At 55.0% G+C, this 25,566-nt stretch overlaps 3 protein-coding genes across 15 annotated transcripts in view; 2 read left to right on the top strand and 1 right to left on the bottom strand.

The window, feature by feature from the left end:
* The first annotated feature begins 213 nt into the window (after window positions 1-213).
* RASIP1 (Ras interacting protein 1) lies at window positions 214-13,134 on the top strand. Of its 2 annotated transcripts, none has more exons than XM_023650053.2 (12): window positions 214-344; window positions 578-718; window positions 1,306-1,994; window positions 3,642-3,997; window positions 6,905-7,558; window positions 8,307-8,344; window positions 8,581-8,732; window positions 8,851-8,954; window positions 10,344-10,587; window positions 10,780-10,952; window positions 12,004-12,151; window positions 12,724-13,134. In XM_023650053.2, exons 2-12 carry the CDS (start codon window positions 582-584, stop codon window positions 12,921-12,923), a joined length of 2,895 nt encoding a protein of 964 aa, XP_023505821.1. In that variant the 5' UTR covers window positions 214-344; window positions 578-581; the 3' UTR covers window positions 12,924-13,134. The 2 variants fall into 2 exon arrangements, with proteins under 2 accessions (XP_023505821.1, XP_023505820.1); XM_023650052.2 differs by having other exon boundaries at window positions 8,839-8,954.
* On the top strand, window positions 13,089-21,013 carry MAMSTR (MEF2 activating motif and SAP domain containing transcriptional regulator). Of its 12 annotated transcripts, none has more exons than XM_070223145.1 (10): window positions 13,089-13,857; window positions 14,433-14,516; window positions 15,725-15,763; window positions 16,405-16,550; window positions 16,733-16,851; window positions 17,285-17,387; window positions 17,551-17,745; window positions 18,034-18,195; window positions 18,277-18,331; window positions 18,485-21,013. In XM_070223145.1, exons 2-10 carry the CDS (start codon window positions 14,459-14,461, stop codon window positions 18,766-18,768), a joined length of 1,161 nt encoding a protein of 386 aa, XP_070079246.1. In that variant the 5' UTR covers window positions 13,089-13,857; window positions 14,433-14,458; the 3' UTR covers window positions 18,769-21,013. The 12 variants fall into 12 exon arrangements, with proteins under 12 accessions (XP_070079246.1, XP_070079244.1, XP_014585099.3 ...); XM_070223143.1 differs by having other exon boundaries at window positions 17,458-17,745; XM_014729613.3 differs by having other exon boundaries at window positions 16,733-16,917.
* Window positions 18,174-25,566, bottom strand: part of LOC100054259 (galactoside alpha-(1,2)-fucosyltransferase 2) — a 26,833-nt gene continuing 19,440 nt past the window's right edge. The window contains exons 2-4 of the transcript XR_001378093.3: window positions 22,488-22,599; window positions 18,724-18,797; window positions 18,174-18,306 (exon numbers count right to left, since the gene is read on the bottom strand). The gene's annotated coding sequence lies outside the window, so the exon portion shown is untranslated. The remainder of the gene's footprint in view (window positions 18,307-18,723; window positions 18,798-22,487; window positions 22,600-25,566) is intronic.

Genomic DNA, 25,566 nt, shown 5'->3' with positions numbered 1-25,566 from the left:
CCTTCCTCCAGAGGAGAGAAGTCTGGGCATGGCCTCCTGCCTGAGGAAGGAGAGGCTGGGAGCCGGGGGCCCCCCGGGTCCTGGAAGAGACTCACAGGCTGGGATATAAATTCCAGAATCAAGGAGTGGGGCAGGGCCAGCCCTACCCAGATCTCCTCCCCCAGGCCCGGTCCGCTCACAGGACGCCCCCTCCCCGCTCTTCCTGCCGGGTTTCCTCTCGCCTTTTCCTGTCCCCCACCCAGTGCCAGGAGCCGGGGCAGAGGCTGAACAGGAGCGGTGGGGTCAGGAACCAACCCAGGCCAGCGGAGCCAGGGCCCCCGGGTGCTGCGGGGACCCGAAGCAGGGTAAGACCCTGGGGCCCAGGAGTTCAGACCCCTCCTCCCTCAGACCCTTGAGTCAGTCCCCAGCTACCTCCCATCCCAGCACCCAGGAGTCCAGGCTCCCATCCCTCTCCTTCACCCCAACTCAGCAGTCTGAGCCCCAGCCCTTCCTCCCTGACTCAGGGGTCCAGGTCCCCCTCCACCCATCCCCACCATTCGGGGCCTCAGGAGTTGGGGCCTCGCTCACCCTCCTTTAGGGCCATGCTATCTGGTGAACGGAAGGAGGGCGGAAGCCCCCGCTTCGGGAAACTCCATCTCCCGGTGGGCCTGTGGATCAATTCTCCCAGGAAGCAGCTGGCCAAGCTGGGGCGGCGCTGGCCCAGCGCTGCCTCTGTCAAGTGAGTGCCCAACTCCTCGAGACCCCCACCTACCTCTCATCTGTCCTTGTTTATGACCCCGTCTTTGCACTGGGTAATGCCAGGGACCCTGAAAGGGTTGGCTCCTGTTCCTGATCTGAATGGGCAAGCAAGCTGGCGCACATTGCGAGGGGCGGGGAGGGGGCACACATTGGGCCACAGCGATATAAGGCCTGGTGGGGGAAGTGCTGGGACTGGTTAGGCCGGATGGACACAGGGATGGGGACATAGGAGCAGTGCTTTGATTTACCTTCCTTCCCTGCCTGCTCAACTCTTGAAACTTCCTTCTGTGGGACTTACCTTTATTTATTTATTTTCTCTCTTTTTGCCTCTGCCTACCCCCCAACTCTTTACACCCCGTGTCTCTTGCTCTTCTGTGCGTCTCTGTCGCCCTCTCTCTCTAAATCTCTGTTGCCTTCTCTCTCTGGGTCTCTGTCTCTCCTTCTCTGGGTCTCTGTCTCCTCCATCTGGGTCCGTGCCCACCTCCCTCCTACTGTAACCCCCACCCCCGTCTCTGCGTGCCTTTCTGGGTCCCTCTCCCGCGCCTCTGCTACCGGGCGGTCTCCCAGGTCTTCGTCTTCCGACACGGGGAGCCGCAGCAGCGAGCCGCTGCCTCCGCCGCCGCCGCCGCACGTGGAGCTGCGGCGAGTGGGCGCGGTCAAGGCGGCCGGGGGCGCCTCGGGGAGCCGCGCCAAGCGCATCTCCCAGCTCTTTCGAGGCTCCGGAACCGGGGCCACGGGGTCCGGCGGCGCGGGAGGCCCCGGGACTCCGGGGGGCGCGCAGCGCTGGGCCAGCGAGAAGAAGCTGCCGGAGCTGGCGGCGGGCGTGGCCCCCGAGCCCCCTCTGGCCACCCGCGCCACAGCGCCCCCCGGGGTCCTCAAGATCTTCGGCGCGGGGCTGGCGTCGGGCGCTAACTACAAGAGCGTGCTGGCCACGGCGCGCTCCACGGCGCGCGAGCTGGTGGCCGAGGCGCTGGAGCGCTACGGGCTGGCCGGCAGCCCCGGCGGCGGCCCGGGCGAGAGCGGCTGCGTGGACGCCTTCGCGCTGTGCGACGCGCTGGGCCGGCCCGCGGCGGGCGGCGCGGGCAACGGCGAGTGGCGGGCGGAGCACCTGCGCGTGCTGGGCGACGCGGAGCGCCCGCTGCTGGTGCAGGAGCTGTGGCGGGCGCGGCCCGGCTGGGCGCGGCGTTTCGAGCTGCGCGGCCGCGAGGAGGCGCGTCGCCTGGAGCAGGAGGCCTTCGGGGCAGCGGACAGCGACGGTGAGCAGTCCTGGGGCCCCTGGGGGCGGGGCCGGCGGCGCGGGGCCTGCGGGAGGGTTGGGCTGGGGCTTGGGGGCGGAGCCACGGCGCGGGGGGGGGGGGCCTGCGGGAGGGCTGGGCCGGGGCTTGGGGGCGGAGCCACGGTGGGGCGGGGCCGGCATGGGGGCTGGGCAGGGCGGGGCCTGCGGGGCAGGTGGGACCAGAAGGCGGGCTGGAGGCGGGGCCCGCGAAGACTGGGCGGGACCTATAGGCCTTGGGTCAAGTGGTGGGCGGAGCTAGGGCAGGGTTGGGTCAGCCAGATGGGCTGGGCCAGAGGATGATGCCCTTGGGGTACGTGCAGAGCCCCTGGCCCGGGCCGATGATGCTGGGGCGGCGCCTGTGGAATACAGTAGCCCAGAGCAAGAGGCGTTGGGTGGGGCAGATGCGTGCGGGCACGGATCCCTGGGGCAAGAGACCTCCCAGAGCAGTGGGTTGAAGCGGTTAGTGAGGGGCAGGGCCTATGTGGATGGAACCTAGGAGGGGGAGAGCAGAGTTGGGCTGCTAGATCAGGACCTAAGAATGGCAGAGCATCAGAGGGGCGGACTTTGGAGCAGGTGCCACGGGCTGGGTTGGCTCCAACGTGTGAACGGGGCTTGAGGGTGGCGCATGGGAAATGAAGAGGCGTTTGCAGAGGCCCAGGAAAGTTGTGCTCATCTTTGGCTTGGTCTTTGAGAAGGCCCGGCCTGGATCAGGAGGTGGCGCCACTGGTGAAATAGCAAGTGCTGGGCAGAGCCTGGCAGGGGTGGTGCCTGGCTCACAGGGCTAGGGGCCTGCTCAGGGAGCCCTCGAACCACTTTTCTGTTTCAGAGTCTCCTTTTTGGAGATAGAATGGTGTAGCAGTTAAACTCACGGGCTTTGAACTCAGACTTGGATTCTGATCCGTTCTTAGCCAGTTAAACTCAGCAGATTCCTAGATGAAAATTCAATGAGATAATCCATATAAAGGATTTTAGCACAGGGCTTGGCACATTGCTTAATTAAGAATGGCAATTATAGCCATCATTATCTTTTTTTTTCCAAAAGGCATTCATTGAGTGCCTACTGTGGGCCACACATTATTTAGGGACCTGGAGGAATATGTGGGGACATTGACAGGTGAAGTTCCCACCCTCCTAAATTTCCAGCCTAGTGAGAAACACATCAGTTCATTGGTTCAGCTCATTTCCACTAGGCACCTACTATGTGCCAGGGCTTTTCTGGGCCCAGACAAAGCCCAGAGTGCCCAGTGGGGCCATGCTCTGCTTCAACTTGGAAAGTCAGGGAAGGGTGTTCAGGTGGAGGTGGTTTATATTTCCCTGGGGGCAGGGTCTTCTCTGTTCACTGCAAAGTCCCTAGTGCCTAGAACTGTGCCGGGCACATAGTAGGTCCTCAAGAAATAGTATTTGAAAGAATGAATTAATTTCTGAGCTGAAAATGGCAAGACGGGTAGGAGTCACGCGGAAAGTGTGTTCCAGAACAGAGAACAGCATATGCAAAAACGTGCATGTGGGAAGCAGCCTCACCTCTCTGTAGTCAATTCTCGGTCTCTGTAATCTCCAGCTCTCTCAGTCTGTCTGTCTCTTGTCTCTTTCCGGTCTCCACCTCACCGCTCTCCATCTCTCTCCGCAGGCACGGGCGCCCCCTCGTGGCGGCCACAGAAGAACCGCTCCCGGGCGGCGTCCGGGGGGGCGGCGCTGGCCAGTCCTGGCCCCGGGTCCGGGTCAGGGCCCGCGGCTGGCTCCGGGGGCAAGGAGCGCTCGGAAAACCTGTCCCTGCGGCGTAGCGTGTCCGAGCTCAGCCTGCAGGGTCGGCGGCGGCGGCAGCAGGAGCGCAGGCAACAGGCCCTTAGCATGGCCCCAGGGGCAGCCGACGCCCAAATCGGACCTGCAGACCCCGGTGACTTCGATCAGTTGACTCAGTGCCTCATCCAGGCCCCCAGCAATCACCCCTACTTTCTGCTGCTCCAGGGCTACCAGGACGCCCAGGTGAGAGCAGCCTGTCCTAGCGGGAGAGCCCAATGCCCCATCCTTTGGTTGAAGGGCGACAAAACTACAACTCCCAGAATTCCTTGAGTCGCGGTGGTCTCAGGTATGCTGGAAGGCGTGGTCCCAGCAGGTTGCAGAGTGGGAGATAGCATTGTCAGAGACGAGAGAGGTGTTAGTGGAGGACAGATGCCTGAGAAAGATTCTATTGGAGGGACAAGTAGGGACTGGTTCCTTTCATTCATAGCTGAGGGAAAGCACTGTCTTCGCGTCAAGAGATAGTGGGCGAGCCTATTGTAGAAAGGCGATCTCCTTGGAAGCATCTGTTTCTTGAGGTGGAGGTAACGGGAGAGTCTGTCTTCTAGGGGAGGGAGACAATTTGATTGGTGCCTGGGATCTCATTCTGGGTAAGCCTATATTTTCTGGAAAGGAGTCGACTAATCCCCTTTTTAAAAGTGATGGTTTACACTGGAACCATTTGACCCTTGTTGATGGGGGCAGGTGGTACTGATACTTCTATTTTACTTTTTGGGTGATAACTGGAGAAGGTGTTTGAGTGTTAGGGAGCAGAGAGGGAGAAAGCATTAGCAGTTGGGCGTCAGTGGGGAATTATTTCACCGATAGAAATGTAGTATATTATTGGAAAGACTTGTGTGCTTGGGGCAATCATCCTTACGGCTTTGTCCACCTTTGGGTAACAGTGGCACAGCCAAGCTTGATGGATACTGCTGGGATCAATGAGAAAGCCCACTCTAGAAGGTGGGGGAGCTTACTGAACAGTTCCATTTTTTGCCGTCAGAGCGGGACCCAATTGGGTCAGGTGCCTTGGCTGTGTATATGAGTGAGAGGTTAAGACTATTCAGAGAAGAGCTTGCATGGAAGAATTCATTCCTCCTTGTTGGGGCAAGGGGTCAAGGCAAGTTCATTGTCAGAAAGGGTTTGCATATATTATAACAGCCCTTTCCTCCAGACAAGGTTGGAGAATAGTAGGGTCTAATTTGGGAAGGTGGTCAAATTGAGAGGATTTATTCTGGAAGAAAAGGAGAGTCTGTTATAGGAAGAGGAGGAAACACTGGAAACATCCATTCTTTTGGGTGAGGTTCATGAGAAATTTCTTTGTAAGAAAGAGGCTTCGTTGGAAGGATCCATTCCTTGGGAACAGGAGTAAGAGGTGAATTTATTACAGAAAGGGATTTATTTGCACTTGTCTGTTCATGGGTGGCTGTAGCCGAGAGTTCATCGTACGTGCTGTGGAAGCATGCCTTCTTGGGTTAAGGAACAGGAGAGCCCATTTCAGGAAAGGGTTCATGTATTTTGGACCACTCCATTCCTTCAGACAGGGATGGAAAATGAGAGATTCTACCTTCAGAAGGTGCTCAGGCTGGAAAGGTCCATTTTTTTAGAGAAGCAGATGATCAAATCCCTTGTAGGAAGGGGTCTCTCTGGAACCGTCCATCCACAGGGTAGAGATGATGGCAGAGTTCAGTGTAGGACGGGGATTTATGGATACCAGGATGACTGTTCTCTCAGACATGCATGGAGAACAGAGGGGTCTGTCTTAGGAAGGGAGTCACACTGAGCTCTTCTATTTTTATAGGATAGAGACAGGAGAGTCATTTTTAGGCAGGGGTCTTCTGGAATGCACTTCTTCATCTGGTGGATGAAATGAGACACTCCATTATAAGAAGAGTGTCTCCTTGAAAACTTCTATTTATAAGGTGGCATTACCAGAAGAGCCACTACATGGAGATCTCCTTGGAGATTTCCTTTTTGGGGGATGGGAATATTGATGGAAGCGAGAGCATCTGTGGAATCTTCCATCATGGGAGTGGGGGTAATAGGTGAGTCCATTGTAGGATTATGCCTCTTTAGAATTGAGTTCATTGGGGGCGGCCCCATGGCCGAGTGGTTAAGTCTGCGTGCTCAGCGGCCCAGGGTTTCACCAGTTCGAATCTGGGGCACCGACCTAGCACTGCTCATCAAGCCATGCTGAGGCAGCGTCCCACACAGCAGAGCCAGAAGGACCTACAACTAGAATATACAGCTATGTACTGGGGGGCTTTAGGGAGAAGAAGGAGAAAAAAAGATTGGCAACAGATGATAGCTCAGGTGCCAAGCTTTGAAAGAAAAATAGAATGGGGTTCATCATGGAGTGGGGAAAAATGAGAGAGCCCATTGTAGAAAGGGGGTCTCCTTGGAAGTGTACATTCTTGGGGCGGAGATAATGGAAGAAACTTTTGTTCAAAGGGGGAGTCTCTTTAAAGGTATCCATTCCCTGCTTTGGGAATATTGAGAGAAATTATTATGGGAGGGGGAAATGTTTTTGGAAGCCTCCATCATGGGGGTGGAATGATGGACAAGTAGGGGCAGGGGGAAGGAAACGAGAGAGTTCCTGGGAGAAAGAAGCCTTCCTTGGGAAGGTCCTTGAGGGTGAGGGTATCAGGACAGTCCATTTTAGTAGTGGGGGCGTGATGTCCTTGGAAGCACCCATTCTTTGGGCTGGATGTTACCGGAGAATCCACTGTAGGAAGGAATTGCTTTGAAAGAGTCCATTCAGAGGAGGTGAGAAGATGGGAGAGCGCATTGGGGAAAGATCTCCCAAGAAGCATCCATTCTTTGAGGGAGGGAAATGGTAGAACCCATGTTTCCTTGTAAGAAAGGGGTTTTCTTGTAAGTATCCTGACTTCAGGATGGGTGTTACAGGACAGTCCTTCAAGTGCCTTTGAAGAGTCCACTCATGCAGGTGGGGGTAACTGATGAGTCCTTTGGGATCCCAGGAGATCTCCTTGGGAATGTTCATTCAAGGGAGGGGGTTCATGGGAAAGGCGATTGTGGGAAAGGGATCTCTTTGGAACCATCCATTCCACGTGGATTGGTGTCCTTCTTAGTGCTTCGCCACTTTCCCTCCAGGACTTCGTGGTGTACGTGATGACGCGGGAGCAGCACGTGTTTGGCCGGGGCGGGAACTCCTCGGCCCGCGGTGGATCACCGGCCCCGTACGTGGACACCTTTCTCAACGCCCCGGACATCCTGCCCCGTCACTGCACAGTGCGGGCGGGTCCTGAGCCCCCGGCCATGGTGCGCCCATCCCGGGGAGCCCCGGTCACGCACAACGGGTGCCTCCTGCTGCGGGAAGCCGAGCTGCACCCGGGTGACCTGCTGGGGCTGGGCGAGCACTTCCTGTTCATGTACAAGGACCCCCGCACCGGGGGCTCCGGGCCGGCGCGGCCGCCCTGGCTGCCCGCGCGCCCCGGGGCTGCGCCGCCGGGCCCCGGCTGGGCCTTCTCCTGCCGCCTGTGCGGCCGAGGCCTGCAGGAGCGCGGCGAGGCGCTGGCCGCCTACCTGGACGGCCGCGAGCCCGTGCTGCGCTTCCGGCCGCGCGAGGAAGAGGCGCTGCTGGGCGAGATCGTGCGCGCTGCGGCCGCGGGCGCCGGGGACCTGCCGCCGCTCGGGCCCGCCACGCTGCTGGCGCTGTGCGTGCAGCATTCAGCCCGGGAGCTGGAGCTGGGCCACCTGCCGCGCCTGCTGGGCCGCCTGGCCCGTCTCATCAAGGAGGCTGTCTGGGTGAGCGCCCCCAAGCGCCGTCCAGCCCCACCTGCGCCCCAGGTCCTTGCCCCAGCCTCCCTTCACCACCGTCCAACCGGTTTGTAGTTTGGCAGGAGGAAACTACCTCTCCCATGATTCCTCAGGAGGGGGCTTGGGCTATTAAGCAAGGAGCCCCACGGGATGCTGGGAGTTGTGGATTCCTCCGCAGTGTCTGAAAGAGAAGGCAGTACAGTACCTACCTTTCCTTGCGACAATGGAACAAACCATTCTGAGAGATGGCGGGGGGGGGGGGGGGGAGAGATGCCCTTGGAAGAGAAGTTGGGAGAGTCCATTGTGAGAGGTGAAGCGGGCAGCCCACTGGGTCTGAAGCTTGGAGGAGTAATAGGGGAGACCCTTCTTGGAGGCAAGGGAGAACGAACCCATTAGACCTACAGATGGAAGGGCTGGGGAGAAACCATTCAGAGAGGGGGGAGTTTCCATCCTCTTGAGCTTGGGCCTACTGAGAGAAAAGGTTTTCTTGGGGTAAGAAGGAAACTCCATTTGAGCAGAAGCCGACCTGAGGAAGATAGACCACTCTTAATCATGGGGGTGCATGTTTTAAAAGGTAAGAAGAGGAGAGGTCATTCCGAAGCTTGAGGGTTAGAGTCCATCTGAAAAGTGGTGAGAGTCTCTGTCGAAAAGGTCTTTCTAGAAAAACCAGGGTATTAACTGATAGGCCTCTCTCCCCAATCTCCCTCACCTTGATTTTGATCTTACTGTTCCACAGGAAAAGATTAAGGAAATTGGAGACCGTCAGCCAGAGAAGTAAGAGAAATTCTGGGGAGAAGGGTCTAGAGGGATGCAGAGGTCGGGATTTGCAGCCAGTCCTGTGTTTACTCCACGCATTTCTTAGTGCAAGTTTCCGTTCTTCCTTGGGACTCGGCTTTTCCAGCTGTGAAATGGGCATTGGACTCAGTCACCACTTAGACCCAGATCTCAGGGTTTGCACACTATCGTGGGTGTTGGGCAAGGATCACAAAACATCCTTCCTCCTTCTCCAGCCACCCTGAGGGGGTCCCAGAGGTGCCCTTGACCCCTGAGGCTGTGTCCGTGGAGCTGCGGCCACTCATGCTGTGGATGGCCAACACTACGGAGCTGCTGAGCTTTGTGCAGGAGAAGGTGATGGAGATGGAGAAGGAGGCCGACCAGGAGGGTGAGCTCTGACCCAGGCCCAGGCCTGTCCAAGCCCCCTGCCGTCCTCTGCACCTGGGGACCTGGGCTCCTGCCTGCCAGCCTCTGGTTCTCCCTCTCACCCCCAGGCCTGTCCTCAGACCCACAGCTCTGCAATGACTTGGAATTATGTGACGAGGCCATGGCCCTCCTGGATGAGGTCATCATGTGTACCTTCCAGCAGTCTGTCTACTACCTCACCAAGGTTGGCCTTGATCCTTGCTTCCTGTTTGAGAGAACATCACTTCCTGTTTGGACTATATCACATCGCTCTGATGTCACTTTCTATTTGACCTCGCAAGATTTCCTGGTCCTGTGACATCACTTCCCATTTCACCCTGGCACTTTGCTATTCTGACACCACTTCCTGTTTGAGCTTACATCACTTCCGGCCTTTCTGGCTTCTCTTCCTGTCTCGGCAACTGTCTCCTCTCACAGGCTGGTCTCACTACCTGGTTATATCACCATTTTCACTTTCTCAAGTTGCCTTTTTCTAAATCTACTCTTCAGTCACTGAAAAGTCTGATAGAGCTATATAGATATAGATAGATGAAATAGTGTTGGCACTGTCATTTAAACTAAAGGTCCTCTTTAATCGGTCCTCACTTCCTGTGTCTCACTCCTGACCTCACTCCTTTTTTTTGGTAAGGAAGATTGGCCCTGAGCTAACATCTGTTGCCAGTCTTCCTCTATTTTGTATGTGGGATGCTGCCACAGCATGGCTTGATGAGCAGTGTGTAGATCCACGCCTGGGATCCGAACCTGTGAACCCCAGGCCCACCAAAGCAGAGTGCACAAACTTAACTAGTACGCCACCAGGCAAGCCCTGACCTCACTTCTTATAGTTCTGAATTTGCTCCCTTTTCTGAACCAGAGACCTTTTCTCCCTGGAGTGCTCATCCTGCACTTTGTGCCCGGTTCCCCACCACCACTCTTGACTTTAATATTGCTGCTTGGAGTTCTCAGGGTTCCTGGCTTATGGCAGGCCTGATTCCCCAGCTGTAAAATGCAAGGGAATCTCGTGGGACAGATAGCGTCTAAGTCTCAAGCAGCCTTGATTTATGAAGCCCTTTCCTCCAAGGCTTCACTTCCTGTACATCCCCGCCAAGTGTGGTTTTGTTTCTTCTTTGGCTCTGACCTCATTTCCTCTCCTTGGCCTGATCTTACTTTCCACTGGCTAACTGCCACCCCACTCCCACTTCCTGATTCTCCATTCTTTTCCTTTCCTCCGGGAATTCTGGATAAATAATTCTTTGACTGAAGGGGGTCTCTTTGTTCAGTATCCTTTGTCCTCCTTGAGGTGTCTGCTGAGAACTACAAGTCCCATAAGACACCAAGGTGGTCTTAAAATACTCAAGAAACGTCTAGAAACCCTTTCTTAAGACTTGAGGTGTCCCAGGCCTGATGAATACTAGAAACCCATCTGGAAAGTAGAGATTTGCTCATGGAGACCCTTAGGGTGTCAAAGGTGGAATGGACTACAATTCCCAGAAGCCTTTGGTGGAGTGCCCTAGTATCTTCATGCTCTACCACACCCTGAAGCTTCCAGGGAGTTGTAGTCTGATCACTTGTTTGCATCTCTGTGTCTCCTCAGACTCTGTATTCAACGCTGCCTGCTCTCCTGGATAGTAACCCTTTCACAGGTGGGGCCGAGCTGCCAGGGCCCGGCGCGGAGCTGGAGGCCATGCCTCTGGGGTTGAGACCTACCCTGGGCGTGTTCCAGGCAGCCCTGGAACTCACCAGCCGGTGTGAGCTGCACCCGGACCTCGTGTCTCAGACTTTTGGCTACTTGTTCTTCTTCTCCAATGCGTCCCTTCTCAACTCGCTGATGGAACGAGGTAAGGGTCAGACTGAGAAGGGGCAGGGAGGCAGAGACAGGAGCCACTGAGACCCACGTCAAGTCAGGTCTCACCTCTGGGGACTCTGGAGAGCTCGCAAGCTCCCGATCCCAAGCTGAAGGATAGGAAGGATCTGGGAGGCAGGAGGACAGGGTCCACACACCCATCGCCCTTCATATCCTCCCCCCCCAGGTCAAGGCCGACCTTTCTATCAGTGGTCCCGAGCTGTCCAAATCCGGACCAACCTGGACCTTGTCTTGGACTGGCTACAGGGGGCTGGGCTGGGCGACATTGCCACTGAGTTCTTCCGGAAACTCTCCATGGCTGTGAACCTGCTCTGCGTGCCCCGCACCTCCCTGCTCAAGGTGACTCCTGACCCCTGACCTCAGACTCCCCAGCCCCACTCAACCATCTTCTGGATTCAGCTCACCTGGGGATCTCCCCTCGGACTCCATGTTATCCCGTCCCAGCCCACACACCACGGCTCATGCATTGGCAGCTAGAAGGAAGCCAGCGACAACAGTGTCCAAAGTGGGCTGCATCTGAATCCCAGTGGGCCTTATTAATAGTTTCCAGGGCCCCCTCCCTTGGACATGCTGATTCAGGAAGTTTGGTATGAGACCAAGGAACGCGATGATTAAAACACTCATTGAACATAAACTACATTTCAGAAACTCTGCTTGGCATTTCTAGCTGAATGCTGACTAAGCCCCATGAAGTAGGTTATCAATAACAGGTTTTTTTTTTTTTTTTTTTGGAGAAGGAAACTGAGAATCAGGTAGGTCACTTGCCTTCGTTTATTTATTTTTATTTATCAAACTTGTACAGAGCGTTGAATAAGCACCAGGCACTGTTGTAAGTACTTTCGAAGCTTGCCATATCGAATCCTCATAACAACTCTAGTAGGTAGCTCCTATTCTCCCCCAATTTACAGATGGGGAAACTGAGGCCCAATGACTTGCAGAAGGTAATAAATCACCAAGCTGGGATTTTTGAACCCAGGCAATCTGGGTCCAGTCTCTGGCTTTAACCACGCTGATGATGCTGACGCCAGCTAAGTTAGCTGTAGAAATTTTCACGCAGGTGCAAACAGCAGCCACAGTAGAATGATGAATCCCATGTGCACATCAGCAGCTTCCAGAATATAAACGAGTGATAAACTAATGGCCAGTTTTGTTTCTTCTCTGCCCCTGCCTACTCCCATATCCTCATTTATTCTGAAGCAAATCACATTTTTTTAAAGCTGAGAGCACGCCCTTCCCAACACGCACTTCACTGACAACCAGGCCCAGGAGACACCGTCCAGGCACACCAGTCTACCCAGTTCATTCCCCCCCCTTTATGGAGGCCCTCCCATTCGGGATTTTTCAGCTGCCCCAAAGTGACTGTAGACTTCTCACCTCGTCTTCCCATCAGGCTTCATGGAGCAGCCTACGAACGGAGCACCCCACGCTGACCCCGGCTCAACTCCACCATCTGCTCAGCCACTACCAGCTGGGTCCTGGCCGCGGGCCACCACCTGCCTGGGACCCTCCCCCTGCAGAGCGAGATGCTGTGGACACGGGTGAGGAGAAATGAGGACACAAGCATTGGGGCTCTCAGCTTTCTTCTGCCCTCAGGACCTAGGAATCCATATCCCCAGCCCCTTCCTCCTTCTGACCCAGCAGTCTGGACCCCTAGCACTCTCCTCCCCCAGGACCTAAGTGCTGGACCCTAACCCCTTTTCCCCCCAGGATATAGGAGCTCAAGTCCCCAGCTCTCTTTTTTTCCCAGGGGTTCAGCTCCCCAGCCTCATCCCCCTACAAACTACCCACCCTGACCTAGGAGTCCGGATCCCAGGCTCCTCCACTCTAGGGAATCCATAAAACTAAGTTCCTAGACCCTCCTTCCTCGCGGACCCAAGAACTCAACTACGTCGCCCGTTTCCCAGGCAACAGTGGCCTCTCCTAGTCTCAACTACAACTCTCAGGATGCTTGGGGACTCCAGGAGTCACGTTTGAGTGGACCCTGCTCCAGGAGTTGCTGGGGATTGAAGTTTTTCCTTCCTTTGGGCGTGACGCAGCCTCGGCTCTCCCCGACTCTCTGCCGCTTCACGCCCATTTTCAGAATTTAACGCCGTCTTCTTCGGTCTCACAGGGGACATCTTCGAAAGCTTCTCCTCTCACCCTCCCCTCATCCTGCCTTTGGGCAGCTCGCGCCTGCGCCTCACGGGTCCAGTGACGGACGATGCTCTGCACCGTGAACTGCGCAGGCTCCGCCGCCTCCTCTGGGATCTTGAGCAGCAGGAACTGCCGGCCAATCACCGCCACGGGCCTCCCGTGGCCACGCCTCCTTGAAGACCAATAGCAAACGAGCGCGCGAACCTTGAAAATTCCTCGGCTTCTACTCCCTGGAGCCCGCCTGCGCGCAGAGCTTTCTGGGAGTTGTAGTTTTCCCCGCATGGAATGCTGGGAGTTTGCGTTTTCGGGTAGTGGAGGATGGGACGGTGGGAAGATGGGTTTGGGATTTGAGCGCCAGGAGCAATAAAGGTATCTGTGGTATTGGCAACGCTTCGCTTGTTAAGATTCGAGAGCACTAGTGATGATGATTTTCTGCGGAATATAGCACTGGGGCCCTTGATGGGAGCGTTGGGCTCCTGCCGAGTCCGAGGGGGTATTTATAGCTACGGTCGCAGCTTGCCCTCTTGCATGTAATTCGACCCCGAAGCACTGGGGCCTCCCACGCATCTGAGGACAGAGGTCCAAGCTTGTTCTGCCAAATATCAGGCCCTCAGTCCTGCCAGTGGGAACCAGCCATTTCTCCCTTCGACCCCAAAAGCCCGTACTCCAGCCCCCTCCTCACTCAGAACCAGAAGTCCGGGACTCCAGTTTGAACTTTTCACTCCCCTGAATCCGACTCCTGCTGCTGCGTCAGGGAAAAAGCGACAGGTGGCACCTGCCTGCAGGGCCGGGACGCGACCACCTGCCCCTGCTGCTCACCCGGCGTCCCTCTCCCGGCACCTGCTTCTGTCAGTCTGCCCGCCGCTGCCCCGCCCGACCCCGTAGTCCCAGGACGAGGAGGAGGAGCAAGCCAGGGAACCCCGACGTGCGCCCCGCCCCGGGGCCTCCCAGCCCGCGCTTCTGCCCCTTCTCAGGGTCCCGGGGGGGCTCCCGGCACGCCCCCGAAAGGGGGGTCTGAGGCGGTCCCAGGCTGGTGGGCGGGGCCTGTGGCCTCCAGCCTAAACCGTGGGACACAACCCGCTGCAGAGTACAGCTGCGCCGAGCCCACCTGGTGAGAAGCCCCTGGGATGGGGAGCGGAGGGTGTGGGGGTGGGGGGCCGGGAGGAGGGTGCACCGGCCTTAACTCTTCTGTCACCTCTCTGGTCCCAGTCCCTTCCCCACAGACCGTGGTGGCTGACACCTACGCACTGCCCCTTCTTAAACGCAGGTGGCAGAGACCCTTCCATTCCCCAGGGACCTGTCAGGTCTTTTCCCCTCTTGATCAAGGATGTCGGATTCTAGTCCCCTCAGAGGATTGAGTTCCACCCTTTCACCCCCTTCTCCTTCCTTTCCTTTCATAGACCCAAGGTTCGGGCCCCCAATGCCCTTTTTCTTAGGACCCAGGAGTCCCAGACCCCAGGCCCTTCCTCCCCAGCTCCAGGAGTCTGGGCCCTCAGCTCCTCCTCCCTCAGACCCAGGAGTCTGGGCCCCCAGCCCTCTCCTCCCCCAAGATCCAGAAGTTATGGCCCAAGGCCTCTCCTATCCCTAGGTCCCTTAGGCCCTTCCCTTGCTGCGCTCATATGCAGGGGCAGCCTCCTGACCTCCAGTCTGACGCTGCCTCCTGTGGGGGCCCTGCCCTCCCCCCAGTCCAGGTCCCCATCCCAGCCTTGGCAATGACCCTGGCGGCCTCCTCCCAGCGCTCCCAAATCATTCGCTCCAAGTTCCGATCTGGTGAGAGGCTTCTCTCTGTGCGTGCAGGGGAGGGGTGCCCGGGGTCCTGGGAATTCTCTAACTCTGCGACTGTGCACGGCGGGGTGAGGTGGGAGGGGGCGGTGGGACCCACAAGGCATGCGTTTTCTGTGCAGAAGGTCACTTGCACGTAAAGGAGGCCCTAGCAAAGGGGTCGAGTTGTGGTGGACTAATGAGCGTGCAAATGGCTAGAACACTGCTCATGTGAACAGCGGGGAGTGGGCGGCTAGGGGTGGGTGTGCAGAAGGTCAGCTACTACAAAAGAAGAGGGGCTTAAATTGACACGTGTGCAAAGCAGAGGGGTGCACAGAGTGGGGACTTCAGCGTGACCAGTGTGGAAGCGTGGAAGTGTGCGTGAGGAGACAGTGAGCTCTCAAGCCTTGAAAGTGTCAAAGATTGTATTTTAGGTCCCAGTTCAGGCGGAAAGCGTGCAAATGGGTGGAACTGGAGGTCAATTCCTTAGACGGCAAAGGGTACTTGAGTGTGTATAGGAATGTGTTTACATGGTTGGGGGGTGCAAAGACACCAGTAACCAAAGAGCAAGGAGTGTGCAAAAGAGCGTGCAAAGAGCAGAAATGTGCAAAGAGAGATCCTTGCTCCAAAACTGGGGACGGAATCCTGAATGCAAATAAGTGTGTTAATGTGGCTGGGTGGGAGCCAAGACAGAGTCAGCCGAGGATGAAGTGTCAGAGACTTCAAGTGCACAAAGGTGGCGTATGTGCCAACCGAAAGCCCAGGGAAATGCATGTTTAAAGGTAGATGTGCAGAGGGGCTGACTGTGGGGGGCCCCAGAGGTGTCACAGAAGGGAGCATGTGTGTGCAAAGTGGGGTGAATTGGTAAAGGGAGGCAAAACGCAAACGGACGGGGCTGCCAAGATGGCGATTGTGCCGAGGGTGGGGTGGGCACATGCTGGTGAAGGGGGCAGGTGGAGCTGGGGGCAGGGCTGCCTCGTGCCTGCAGGCTGGCTGGCTCCTAGCCCCAGAACTCTGGTCCTTGGCACTGTGCTGGCAGGGAGCAGGCAGGAGGCCCGGGAAAGGGAGCAGGCTGCCCGCCCGCCCGCCTGCACTGGGTGTGTAAGGGGGTGGGCGCACGTGTCCTGCCAACTGCAGCTTGCCCTTCGTCTGCCAGGCCAGGCTCCTGGACGCTCCCTTCCCACCTTTCTCCTCCCATCTCCCTCCTCCCTCCACAGTCCTCCAGCTTCGGATCCACAGACGGTATCAGGACCCAAGTAAGTATGGGCCCTGAAAGGGATGGGATGGTGGCCCCACTTCCCTGGGGCACGCTGGTGGGCAGCCACCAGATATCCTGCACTGGTTCCTGAGCCTCTGTCCCTATGCCCCAGGATCCACTGAAATCCCATCCTGTCCTTTGCCGAGGACCCAGGAGTACAGGTCCCCGGCCACCCCACCCCGAGGAGCCCTGCGTCCTGCTGTTCGGCTTTTCCCACTCCAATGAAATCCATGAATCCAGATCCTGCTTCTTTAGAGAAGACAGGCGTCCCAGACGCCTTGGCACACATAGCAATCTCAGGCTGTAGTTTCAGATTCTCTCTCACCAAGAACCAGGAGTGCTGGCCCCACTCCTCTCCAGCCAAACCCCAGAAATCTCTGATCCTCAGCTGCCACACGGCTTGGTGACTGAGGACGATTCTTGCCTTTGTTGAGAATGCACATGCTGGGTCCCTAGCACCTCTGCCCTTAGATCCAGGAGTCTGGGCACCCAGCTCCCACCACTTGGGTTTTACTTCCTGGGCCTGCCCTCCCGCGCCCAGGGGCTGAGGCTTCCAGGACCCTCCTTCCCACACAGCCTTGTTCCTCCCTGCCTGGCCTGCTGCCGGCGGCCTCTCAGGCTTCTTCACTGCTTCTCCAGTCTCAGATCCAGATCCGTGGATCTCAGCCTCAGGCCCAGCTCTGGCTCCGGCCCCAGCCTTGCCCGTGGGTCCTGCTCCTTCCCTCTTCAGCCCTGGGGTCCTGCTCCCTGAGCCAGAATACTGCCCTTGGAGGTCCCTGAAGAAGGTGAGTCTGGACCAGTGTGAGGGGAAGTCCCCCCGAGAATCTAGCCTTGGTCTTCCTTGCTGCTGCCTTTTTTTGCTACTCTCTGGTGGTGCTAAGCTGAACCTATACTTTGCATGGAGCTCTGGGGCAGGAAGAAAGTGGGAACGGAGCTGGAGCATATGACATCATACCTGCTTTTTCAGGAGTCTCCCAAGATCTCCCAACAATGGAGGGAGCCCAAGCCGGAGGGGAACTTGACACACCACCAGTACATGCCCCCAGAGCCAAGACAAGGGTCCAGGACAGACCCTCAGACCGAAAGGTCAGCCCTAGGTCCTCCTGGGTCACCTCTGTGGGAAGGGACAAACTCACAGCAGCCACCTCCTAGGTATGACCTCCATTTTTGTTCTTCCAGAAGTCCAAGCCCCCAGCATCCTCCTCCATCAAACTCAGAGTCCAAGATCAGGGGAGTCCAGTCCGGAACTCCCTCCTCCCTCAGGACTCAAGACTCCAGGCCCCCAGCCCCTCTTCCTTCAGTTCCCAAGAGTCCTGGCCTCAAACCCAAGAGTCGGAGCCCCGAGTTCCTCTTCTCCCATGCACAAGAACTAGCCTCTTGTCGTTGCGCCCTCGGAGATCTGCAATCCTGGGTCCTCACTTTCCTGCATCTTCAGGAGCCCCCGTCTTTGAGGAACCCGGAATGCCTTTTCTCTCTCTGCCCCTTCTAACCTCTGTTTCCCCCTCGTGACTATCACCAGGATGAAGCCCACTCCCGTCACTGCCTCCCCACCAGGAATCCCCAGCCCCTCGCCCCCTCCACACAAGATGGAACTTCAGACTCTTAAACTGGAGGAGCTGACGGTGAGTGTGGGGACGAACTTCCCGAGCTGGCCCTCTCCCTCGATGGGGACCAGGAGCCCGGGGTCCCCAGTCCTTCCTCTCTCGGTTTCCAAAGGTCCAGTCCCGGCTCCCGCCTACGCCCCGGAGCCCGCCCAGCACGGCCTCTCCCCGCCCTCCACCCCAGGTCTCGGAGCTCCGGCAGCAGCTGCGCCTGCGGGGCCTCCCGGTGTCCGGGACCAAGTCGATGCTCCTGGAGCGCATGCGCGGCGACGCCACGCCCCGTGAGCGGCCGAAGCCGCGGCGCGAGGACAGTCCCGCTGGGGCTCGCTGGCCGCGTCTCAGGCCTAAGACGCAGGGAGCCGCCCGGCGGCCGGGTTCGGTGAGGGCGGGGCTATGCGCGCCTGAGCCAATGAGGAGAAGACAAAGCGGGACGGGGCGGGAAGTCGAAAAGATAATAGCCAATGAAGTGAGGGGGCGTGGTTAAGAGCAAAGAGGGAGGATCTTAAGGGAAGAGGAGCCAATGAAAGAATAGGGGGCGGGGCATAAGGGCGGTGTGGAGGAGCAAAGGGCGGGGCCGCGGCCAGGGGGTGGAGCCACACGTCGCGAGTGGGTGGGGTTGCGCCCAGTGGGCGTGGCTTATAGGAACTAGTGCCTTTCTTGGTTCTAGTTGAAGCCCAGCTCAGCATCTCACCAGCCGCCTCTTCCACGTGCCACGGAAACCCTTGTGACAGCTCCGGCTCCGGCTCCAGCGCTGACCCCTTCCTCAGCACCAGCATTGGTGGCTCTGACTCTGGAGGAGGAGCTTCAGGAAGCGATCCGCAGGGCGCAGGTGAGAGGGAGAGGGCTAGGGTTCTCTGGTCAGGATCTGAGCCCGGAGTCTCAGGGTCACGCTGCTTCTGCCTGTCCGCAGTTGCTTCCGAACCGGGGCATCGATGACATCCTGGAGGGCCAGGTGGAGCCTAATGGTAAGAGCCGAACTTCTAGATTTGGGGGAGAAGGGGGCTGAGGTTCTGGACTCCTGGGTCCTAGGGAGGAGTGGGCTGGGGACCTAGACTCCTGGATATGAGGAATAGGGGGCTGGGGTCCGGATTCCTGACACTCCATTTCTTCCCCGGCAGACCCGCTGCCCCCCATTCCTCTGGACTTCCCCGGCTCCTTTGACGTGCTGTCCCCCTCCCCGGACTCTGAAGGCCTCTCATCTGTCTTCTCTTCCTCACTCCCATCTCCCACGAGCTCCCCATCCCCCTCTCCGAGGGGCCCCACAGACTCCTTGGACTGGCTGGAGGCTCTGAGTGGGGGTCCCCCGCTGGGCAATGGCCCCCCAGCCCCCAGCATCTTCTCTGCTGACTTATCTTACCCCAGTGGCACCCGGCTGTGGGACCTGCTGGAGGATCCATGCTGATGGATTCTGGGGTTTCCAGGGACTGAGACCTGGTGGGGATGGGGAGGTCACAGAGACAGACTCTCTGAGGGAGGGGTTGGAACAACCAGCAGAGCCCCTCCCACCACAGACGAAGACAACTTTCTTCCCCACCTGGCCCTGGCACTGCTGCTGATGTGCCAACCACCTTGCTCCGCCTGCCTAATCTCCATGTGATCCCCTCCATGGTTGTGTGGTTGGGGCCGGGGAGGTTTCATTTGCTGCTGGTCAGGGTAAACAAGTTGCTTGCTACTTCCTGCAGAGAACTCATGGATGTCTTTGTTCCCACCTTCTTCCCCCCTATCCCCCTGACTAGATGGCTGCCTGTTGCCGGGGAGTCTGGAAGGTGGTCTGTGCTTTCTAGATGCAGGAGAGGGGCAGGGAAGAGCAGAGAGGAGAAGAGGGAGCCAGACCCTGGCTTCTGGTTGGCGATGAGAAAGTCAGAAGCGTTGTGTCTGAGGTCAGAATCTCTTGGAAGCAGAGCCTGAGACGAGATTCACATGCCTGTGATTTATGAAAGAAATGCTTCCAGGAGGAACCGAAAAGGAGTGGATGAAAAAAGACAGTGAAGGGGACGAAGACCAGCAAGAGGGTGACTTCAGATGAAGTCCCAAACTCAGCCTGATCCCCCGGGGAGCTCTGGAGGACAAATTAAGTTGCAGAGTCTTTCCCACCTCGAGAGAAAGGGAACTGGGCCTTTGAGGCAAAGGGAGATCCCTGTTTGGGTTTATTATCACTGAATTCCAACCACCCCAAAGCTTAGAGTCTTAAAATAATAACTGTCTGTGATCACTCACAATTCCATGGGTTGACTGGGCTCAGGGAGGCAGTTGTTGGGCAACATATGATGTCAGCCAGGGCTGTGGTCATCTTAGGGCCCAACCAGGCTGCAACATCCAAGATGGCGCCCTCAGCCGTGTCTGGTGCCTTGGCAAGATGGCTATTAGGCTGGACCCAACTGGGCTGTGGGACATCTGGACTTCTCTCATTCTCTGTGTAGCCTCAGTGTTCTCCCTGTCCATGTAGTCTCTCCAACGGGGTAGCTGAACTCCTTACATGGTAGCTCAGGGCTCCCCAAAACAAGCATTCCTAGGGGAGGAAGCAGAAGCCGCCAGTCTCTTAAAGACTAAGCTTGGAACTCACAGTGTCACTTCCACCACATTCGATTGGTTAATGCAAGTCAGGCCATCCCAGGCTGAATAGGGGAGGGACCACACAAATGTGTGCATATCAGGGGCGTGGTTACTGAGGGCTGTATTTAGAGACTTGCTACTACACCCCTCTCAGCAGTCGTGGGCCGTGGGTCCCGAGAAGCGGGCAGGACATAAACTCCCGGGCACCTGAAGCCCATGGGCAGTTCTGGGGAGAAGGGCACAGGGTAAGCCATTAGCAGCAAAGCGTTTGAAAATGTAGGTATTATTATTCAGATATGGTGAGACCAACAGATCAGGAGATGATTGCCATTGAAAAGATAGTTTGTTATTCTCACAGATCCCAAAAGAAGGGGATGCGCCAAGCCATGCAGGGCCACATGGGGAAGCACCACAGTAGCCAGGATGCAGAAGGAGAGAGGGGAACCATGGGCAAGAGTCTTTATGGTAGTTTCCTCTGGAAGGAACAGACGAGGCAAGGTAAGCAGGCTTAGGATTGTTTAGTTTGACTAATGTCAGCAGGCTCTGGGGTGTAGGGGCTGTCCATAGTTGTCTGGAACCTGGCCCTGGAGTGCTTCGGCAGAACCATGGTGGTCTGGAGTATAAGAGCTCCGTAAAGGAAGTGGTTGGGGGTCTGGGCTCTGGGTCGGCTGCCTTGCCTAGGAGAGATCCACTCACAGGTAAGCCCTTCATTATCTCTAGGAATTGGCTAGCCTGGGGAGGGACAGTCCCTCCAATGTCAACAAGGCCCCAGCTGTCAAGGCACCAGAAATATGGAAAATAAAAAGGCATGATTAATGCACAAGGCACACAGTAGCTGGGAGCTGGGTGCACAGAGCTGGAAAGAGAAATCTGAAGGGACCTGGGCGGGCCACCAACAGTGTCTGCCACAGTTGGAAAAGGACACCAGACCAGTTACGGGCAACAGGACCTAGAGCCAGTGACTTTCCCTCATCTTGCTGTCAGTTTCCTCATCTGTACCTACAGCCCAGGGTGGATGAGGGTGTTCACTGAGACTGTCCATGAACTGGACCTGGCATGTGACATGTGCTAATAAACACTTATCATCGTTTTTAGCTGCTGATCGTCAATTCTAGTGCCTCAACGTGTGAAAACTCTAGTAGTCACTAGAGATCCATGATAAAAAGGGAATGGAATGCATGCTCATTTCCATGAGGCAAAGGCGGCTGGGTCTTGCAGGACCCTTCATGTTAGGCTGGAAACGTGGGAAATGGGTGCAGTCAGCCCTGGAAAGATCAGGAAGGGGTGTGACAGGCTTCCCTCTGTCTCCATTTCCCTTGAGACCCTTCTATGCCTGTATCTTCATCTCTGCCTGACCGTGTCCTCGTCATTCTCTGTCCTTATCTCTCCTCTGTCCAGAGGAGGGTGGCCTTGGGCTGAGAGCCTGCAGGGCCTGTGGGCAGCCCCAAAGAGAGTCAGGGGTGGATGCAGCTAAGGAATTCTCTGGAAGGTGGAGATTTGAAAGACAGGCGCACGCTTGGGTGGAGTGTGCAGGTTTGAACGCAGAGCCTGAAGGAAGGGCTTGGGTCCACACTCTCTGTGGCCTGTCACTTAGCCTTTCTCCAGACATTTCAGTTGCTCCCTCCTGCCCCTGAGGAGAGGGCTGGGCCACCTCCAAGGGGGCAGGGAAACCCGAGGGCTGGACCTATGGGGACGCCCAGGAAGGATGAGGTCAGACGGGATCCCCCATGGCACCATCTGCCACCCCATGATCTCAACTGAAGCAGGAAAAAGACCAAGAATACATTTGCCAAGTTACCAAAATTACCAGTTGATCTTATAGACATATTCCCTGGAAGGATGCATTCGTATTCATTGGGTAGACTGGAGAAGAGTATATTTTGTTTGCTTTTCTCCTCCCCCTCCCCATCCTCTTCCTCTTCTCTCTCTCCTCCGCCATTTCTTTCTCTCTCCCTCCCTCCCTGTCTCTCTCTCCCCCTCCTTTCTCTATGTTACCACAAATCTAGTCTGCTGCTTCCAATCTCTGACTTCTATTCTGCATTTTACCTCCACCTTATTTTTCCCCTGGCTCCTCCAGGGGTGACCACTCCCCAGCTCCCAACTCCACCAACTACCCCTCGATCATCATCGTCGTCATTGAACAGAGCCCCCTGCTGGAAACACTCAGGAGTGGTTGGACGCAGAGGCAGTTACTACGATGGTTGAGAATCTCGCCAATGGGGCCAGATCGAGCTGGGTGGACTTATCTCTCCATCACTATCTGTGTGGCCTAGGGCAAGTCATTTAACCTCTCTGAGCCTCAGTTTCTTCATCTATATAATAGTACTTTCTTCTTGGGATTGGTGTGAGGAATAAATGAGTTAACCTGTATAAAGTGTTTGCAACAATGCCTGGCATATAGTGAGCGCTCATAAAGTGTCAGCGGTTGTTACTGACCCACACGATTGACTTGACGTCCATTCCTCTGCCGAATGGCTGTGCCCACCCACTTGACCACCCTCTGTGCATGCAGTTGCTTTGTCCTTGGTGTTGTCCAGCTTTCTCATTTTCAGTCTGTCAGGCTGTTACCTCCTCTTTCCCTCAAGTCTTGTTTATTCCTCCTGGTGGATGATGGGGACTCCTAAACCCAGGCAGCCTGGCGGTGAGGACTCCAGAGCCAGGGCAGGGAGCAGGCAGGTGGCTGAAAAGGGAGGAAAAGAGAGAAATGGGGGTCGTGAGCCTTCATTCCCTAGAGGACAGGCCACTCTCCTCCTCTTGGGCCAGAGAAACCAACTTTGGTGCCAAACCTGAGTTCAGACTTTGAGCCCAGCCTCTTCCTAGTTGGGGACCTCAGACAAGTCCCTTCTCCTGTCTACCTAATAGTAGACTTTGATCCTACATATTTCCCCAAGAGAAACGAAAATGTATGTCTACACAAAGGCTTGTACACACATGCTGATAACAGCATTATTCATTATAGCGCCAAACTGGAAATAACCCAAATGCCCATCAAATGTGAATGGATAATGCCACGGCAGGGAACACCTGCACAGCGGAATACTACTCAGCAATGAAAAGGCAGCGAATGACTGATACATGCAAGAACATGGATGAATCTCAGAAACATGATGCTAAGTGAAAGAAGTCAAATACAAAAGACTAAACATGGAATGATTCTTTATGGAAAGTTCTAGAAAAGGCAAAGCTAAAGTGATAAAAAGAAGATCAGTGGTTGCCTAGGGCTGGGAGTTGGGAGATTACAACAGAGCACAGAAAAAACTCTTCTATATTTTGAGGGTGGTGTTGGTCACGCAACCATAAAATTGCCAGAAATCACATTGGAGACTTATGTGGGCGAGTCTTTTTTAAGAGCTTTATTGAGATGTAATTCACATACCATACATTGCACCCATTTAAAGTGTGCAATTCAGTGCTTTGAGTATATTTAGAGTTGTGCATCCAGCACCACAATCAATATTAGGTTTTTATCACCACAGAAAAGAAGCCCCATACCCATTAGCAGTCACTGCCCGTTTCCTCCCAAACCTCTCCCCCTAGGCAACCACTAATCTGCTTTCTTTCTCTATGGATTGGCCTATTCTGGACGTTCCATATAAATGGAGTTTCATGTGGTCCATTGTGTCTGGCTTCTCCCACTGAGCATAAAGTTTCCAAGGTCCACCCATGTTTGAACACACATCAATACTTCACTCTCTTTTATGGCTAAATAATATGCCATTGTGTGGGTAGACCACATTTGGTTTATCCTTTTATCACTTGATGGACATTTGGGTTGTTTCCCCTTTTTGGCTATTATGAATAATGCTGCTATAAAATGGGTGAGTATTACTGCATGTAAATTGCATTTCAATAAAGCTGGGAAATAAAGACCGGGTAGAACTACACTGTTTTGTTTGGAGACCCTTCCAGAGATGGTGAAAGGCTAAAGAAAGGTAGAAATATGCCAACAAAAGGAGACAACACCACCTTCAGTGGGGAGAGACGCTTTCTGGGTGTTTCTGGATCCTGACAGCATCCCAGGTGTGAGTCAAAGCTTAACTCGACAGTCTCGGGATGCTCAAACCCCGCACGTAAGAAAGGACTGGCCCTTGAATAATTCCTGGCACGTGACCTCTAAGCCCTTGACACATCCTGCCTGATTAAGAGGGTCTTGGTTTACCTGGGAGATACTCTGTGTTAACAATGTGGTTGATGGTGGGGCCTTGGGCCATAAGGTATCAGCTTGACCTCTGGAGGGGCTGAAGAATGAGCAGCTAAGGACTGTCATGTGGACATCCCTACATGACTGACCTCCAATAAAAACCCTGGATACCAAGGCTCATGCGAGCTTCTCCAGCTGGTGATACTTCAAGAGTGTTGTCAGACATCATTGCCGGGAGAATTAAGTGCTATTCATATGATTCCGCTGGGACAAGATGAGTAGAAGCTTCCTGCTGGTCTCTCCTAGACTCTACCCCATGCCCCTTTTGCTTTTGCTGATTTTAAACCGTATCTTTTCACTGTCATAAACCACAGCTGTGACTATCATGGCTTTGCTGAGTTCTGTAAGAATTCATTGAAACTTCCAGCAAATCTTTGAACCTGAGAGTTGTCTTGGGGGTCCCCTGACACACCAAGTCTTAACCTGGATGGCGGTTTCTGCCCTAACTATTCTTTAAACCGTATGCATTTTGTGACTGCTTCCTATGCATGATGTTAGAATTTAAAAAACTAACCCAGGACTTTATAACTAACTGAAGGTGAGAAAGAAAGGGGAAGGATTAAAAATAAGTTTCTGGGTTGTGGTGACCCAGAAAACTTGCCATGGCTGCTAAGACAACACGCAGAAGAGAAATAGTTTCGGCGGAAGCAAAGGCAAGAAGTACTAAATTCACTTTGATCTACTGAGTTTGAGGAACAGGAGGGTAAACTCTCGCTTAGCAGACTGACGTCAAAGCTCAGGAGAAGTGATGAAAAGACTAGAAGAGATCTCACATCAAGAGAAATGCAGTTGAAACAAGGTGCCGTTTTTCTCCCAAGAAGTTGGAGAAAATTCAAATGGCTGGTAATCTCCCACATTTGCAAGACTGTGGGAGAATGGGCATTTACACAGGGTTGGACAGAATATAAATTTTTCCCAAGTCACACAGCAGGATGGATTTTTAAATGTATACTCCGTGACCCAGCAATTTCACTTCTAATAATATATCCTAAAAAATATATATATATTAGCATGCATGCATAAAGATTTCTCACGCTACAGCCAAAAGTGGTAAACGACAAGGACATTCTCCTCAGCATTATTTGTAGTAGCAAAAGCCAGCAAGCAACCTAAAAACCTTCAGCTGGAGTATAGATGTGTCATAGTTGATGACTACAATGGAATCTTTTGCAACTACCAAAGGAATCGGAAAGATGTTTACTACATAGCAGATTAAGAAAGAAAAGCAAGTTGCCAAAGTTTGTATGATTCCATTTTTGCCAAAAAGAAAAAAGCCAAACAGAACCAAAAAATGATATATAATCCTTTAACACTTATTAATTTAATTTTAAGTTTTAAATTTCTTTTTCTCCCCCTCCCCAAAGCCCCAGTATATAATTGTATGTTCTAGTTGTAAGCTCTTCTGGTTCTTCTATGTGGGACGCTGCCACAGCATGGCTACCAACA

Source organism: Equus caballus, chromosome 10 (assembly GCF_041296265.1).
Source record: "Equus caballus isolate H_3958 breed thoroughbred chromosome 10, TB-T2T, whole genome shotgun sequence".
Taxonomy (NCBI): Eukaryota; Metazoa; Chordata; class Mammalia; order Perissodactyla; family Equidae; genus Equus; species Equus caballus.
This window is presented reverse-complemented; position numbering and strand designations above follow the sequence as displayed.

What these genes read in the sequence shown, in the direction of transcription:
- RASIP1 (XM_023650052.2), top strand. Translation starts at nt 582, where the DNA reads ATGCTATCTGGTGAACGGAAGGAGGGCGGAAGCCCCCGCTTCGGGAAA. An exon ending in TCATCAAGGAGGCTGTCTGG is followed by an intron (nt 7,559 to 8,306) that starts GTGAGCGCCCCC and finishes ACTGTTCCACAG; the next exon opens with GAAAAGATTAAGGAAATTGG. An exon ending in GCGAGATGCTGTGGACACGG is followed by an intron (nt 12,152 to 12,723) that starts GTGAGGAGAAAT and finishes TCGGTCTCACAG; the next exon opens with GGGACATCTTCGAAAGCTTC.
- MAMSTR (XM_070223140.1), top strand. Translation starts at nt 14,459, where the DNA reads ATGACCCTGGCGGCCTCCTCCCAGCGCTCCCAAATCATTCGCTCCAAG. An exon ending in CAGACGGTATCAGGACCCAA is followed by an intron (nt 15,764 to 16,341) that starts GTAAGTATGGGC and finishes CTTCCCACACAG; the next exon opens with CCTTGTTCCTCCCTGCCTGG. An exon ending in GGGCCAGGTGGAGCCTAATG is followed by an intron (nt 18,332 to 18,484) that starts GTAAGAGCCGAA and finishes CTTCCCCGGCAG; the next exon opens with ACCCGCTGCCCCCCATTCCT.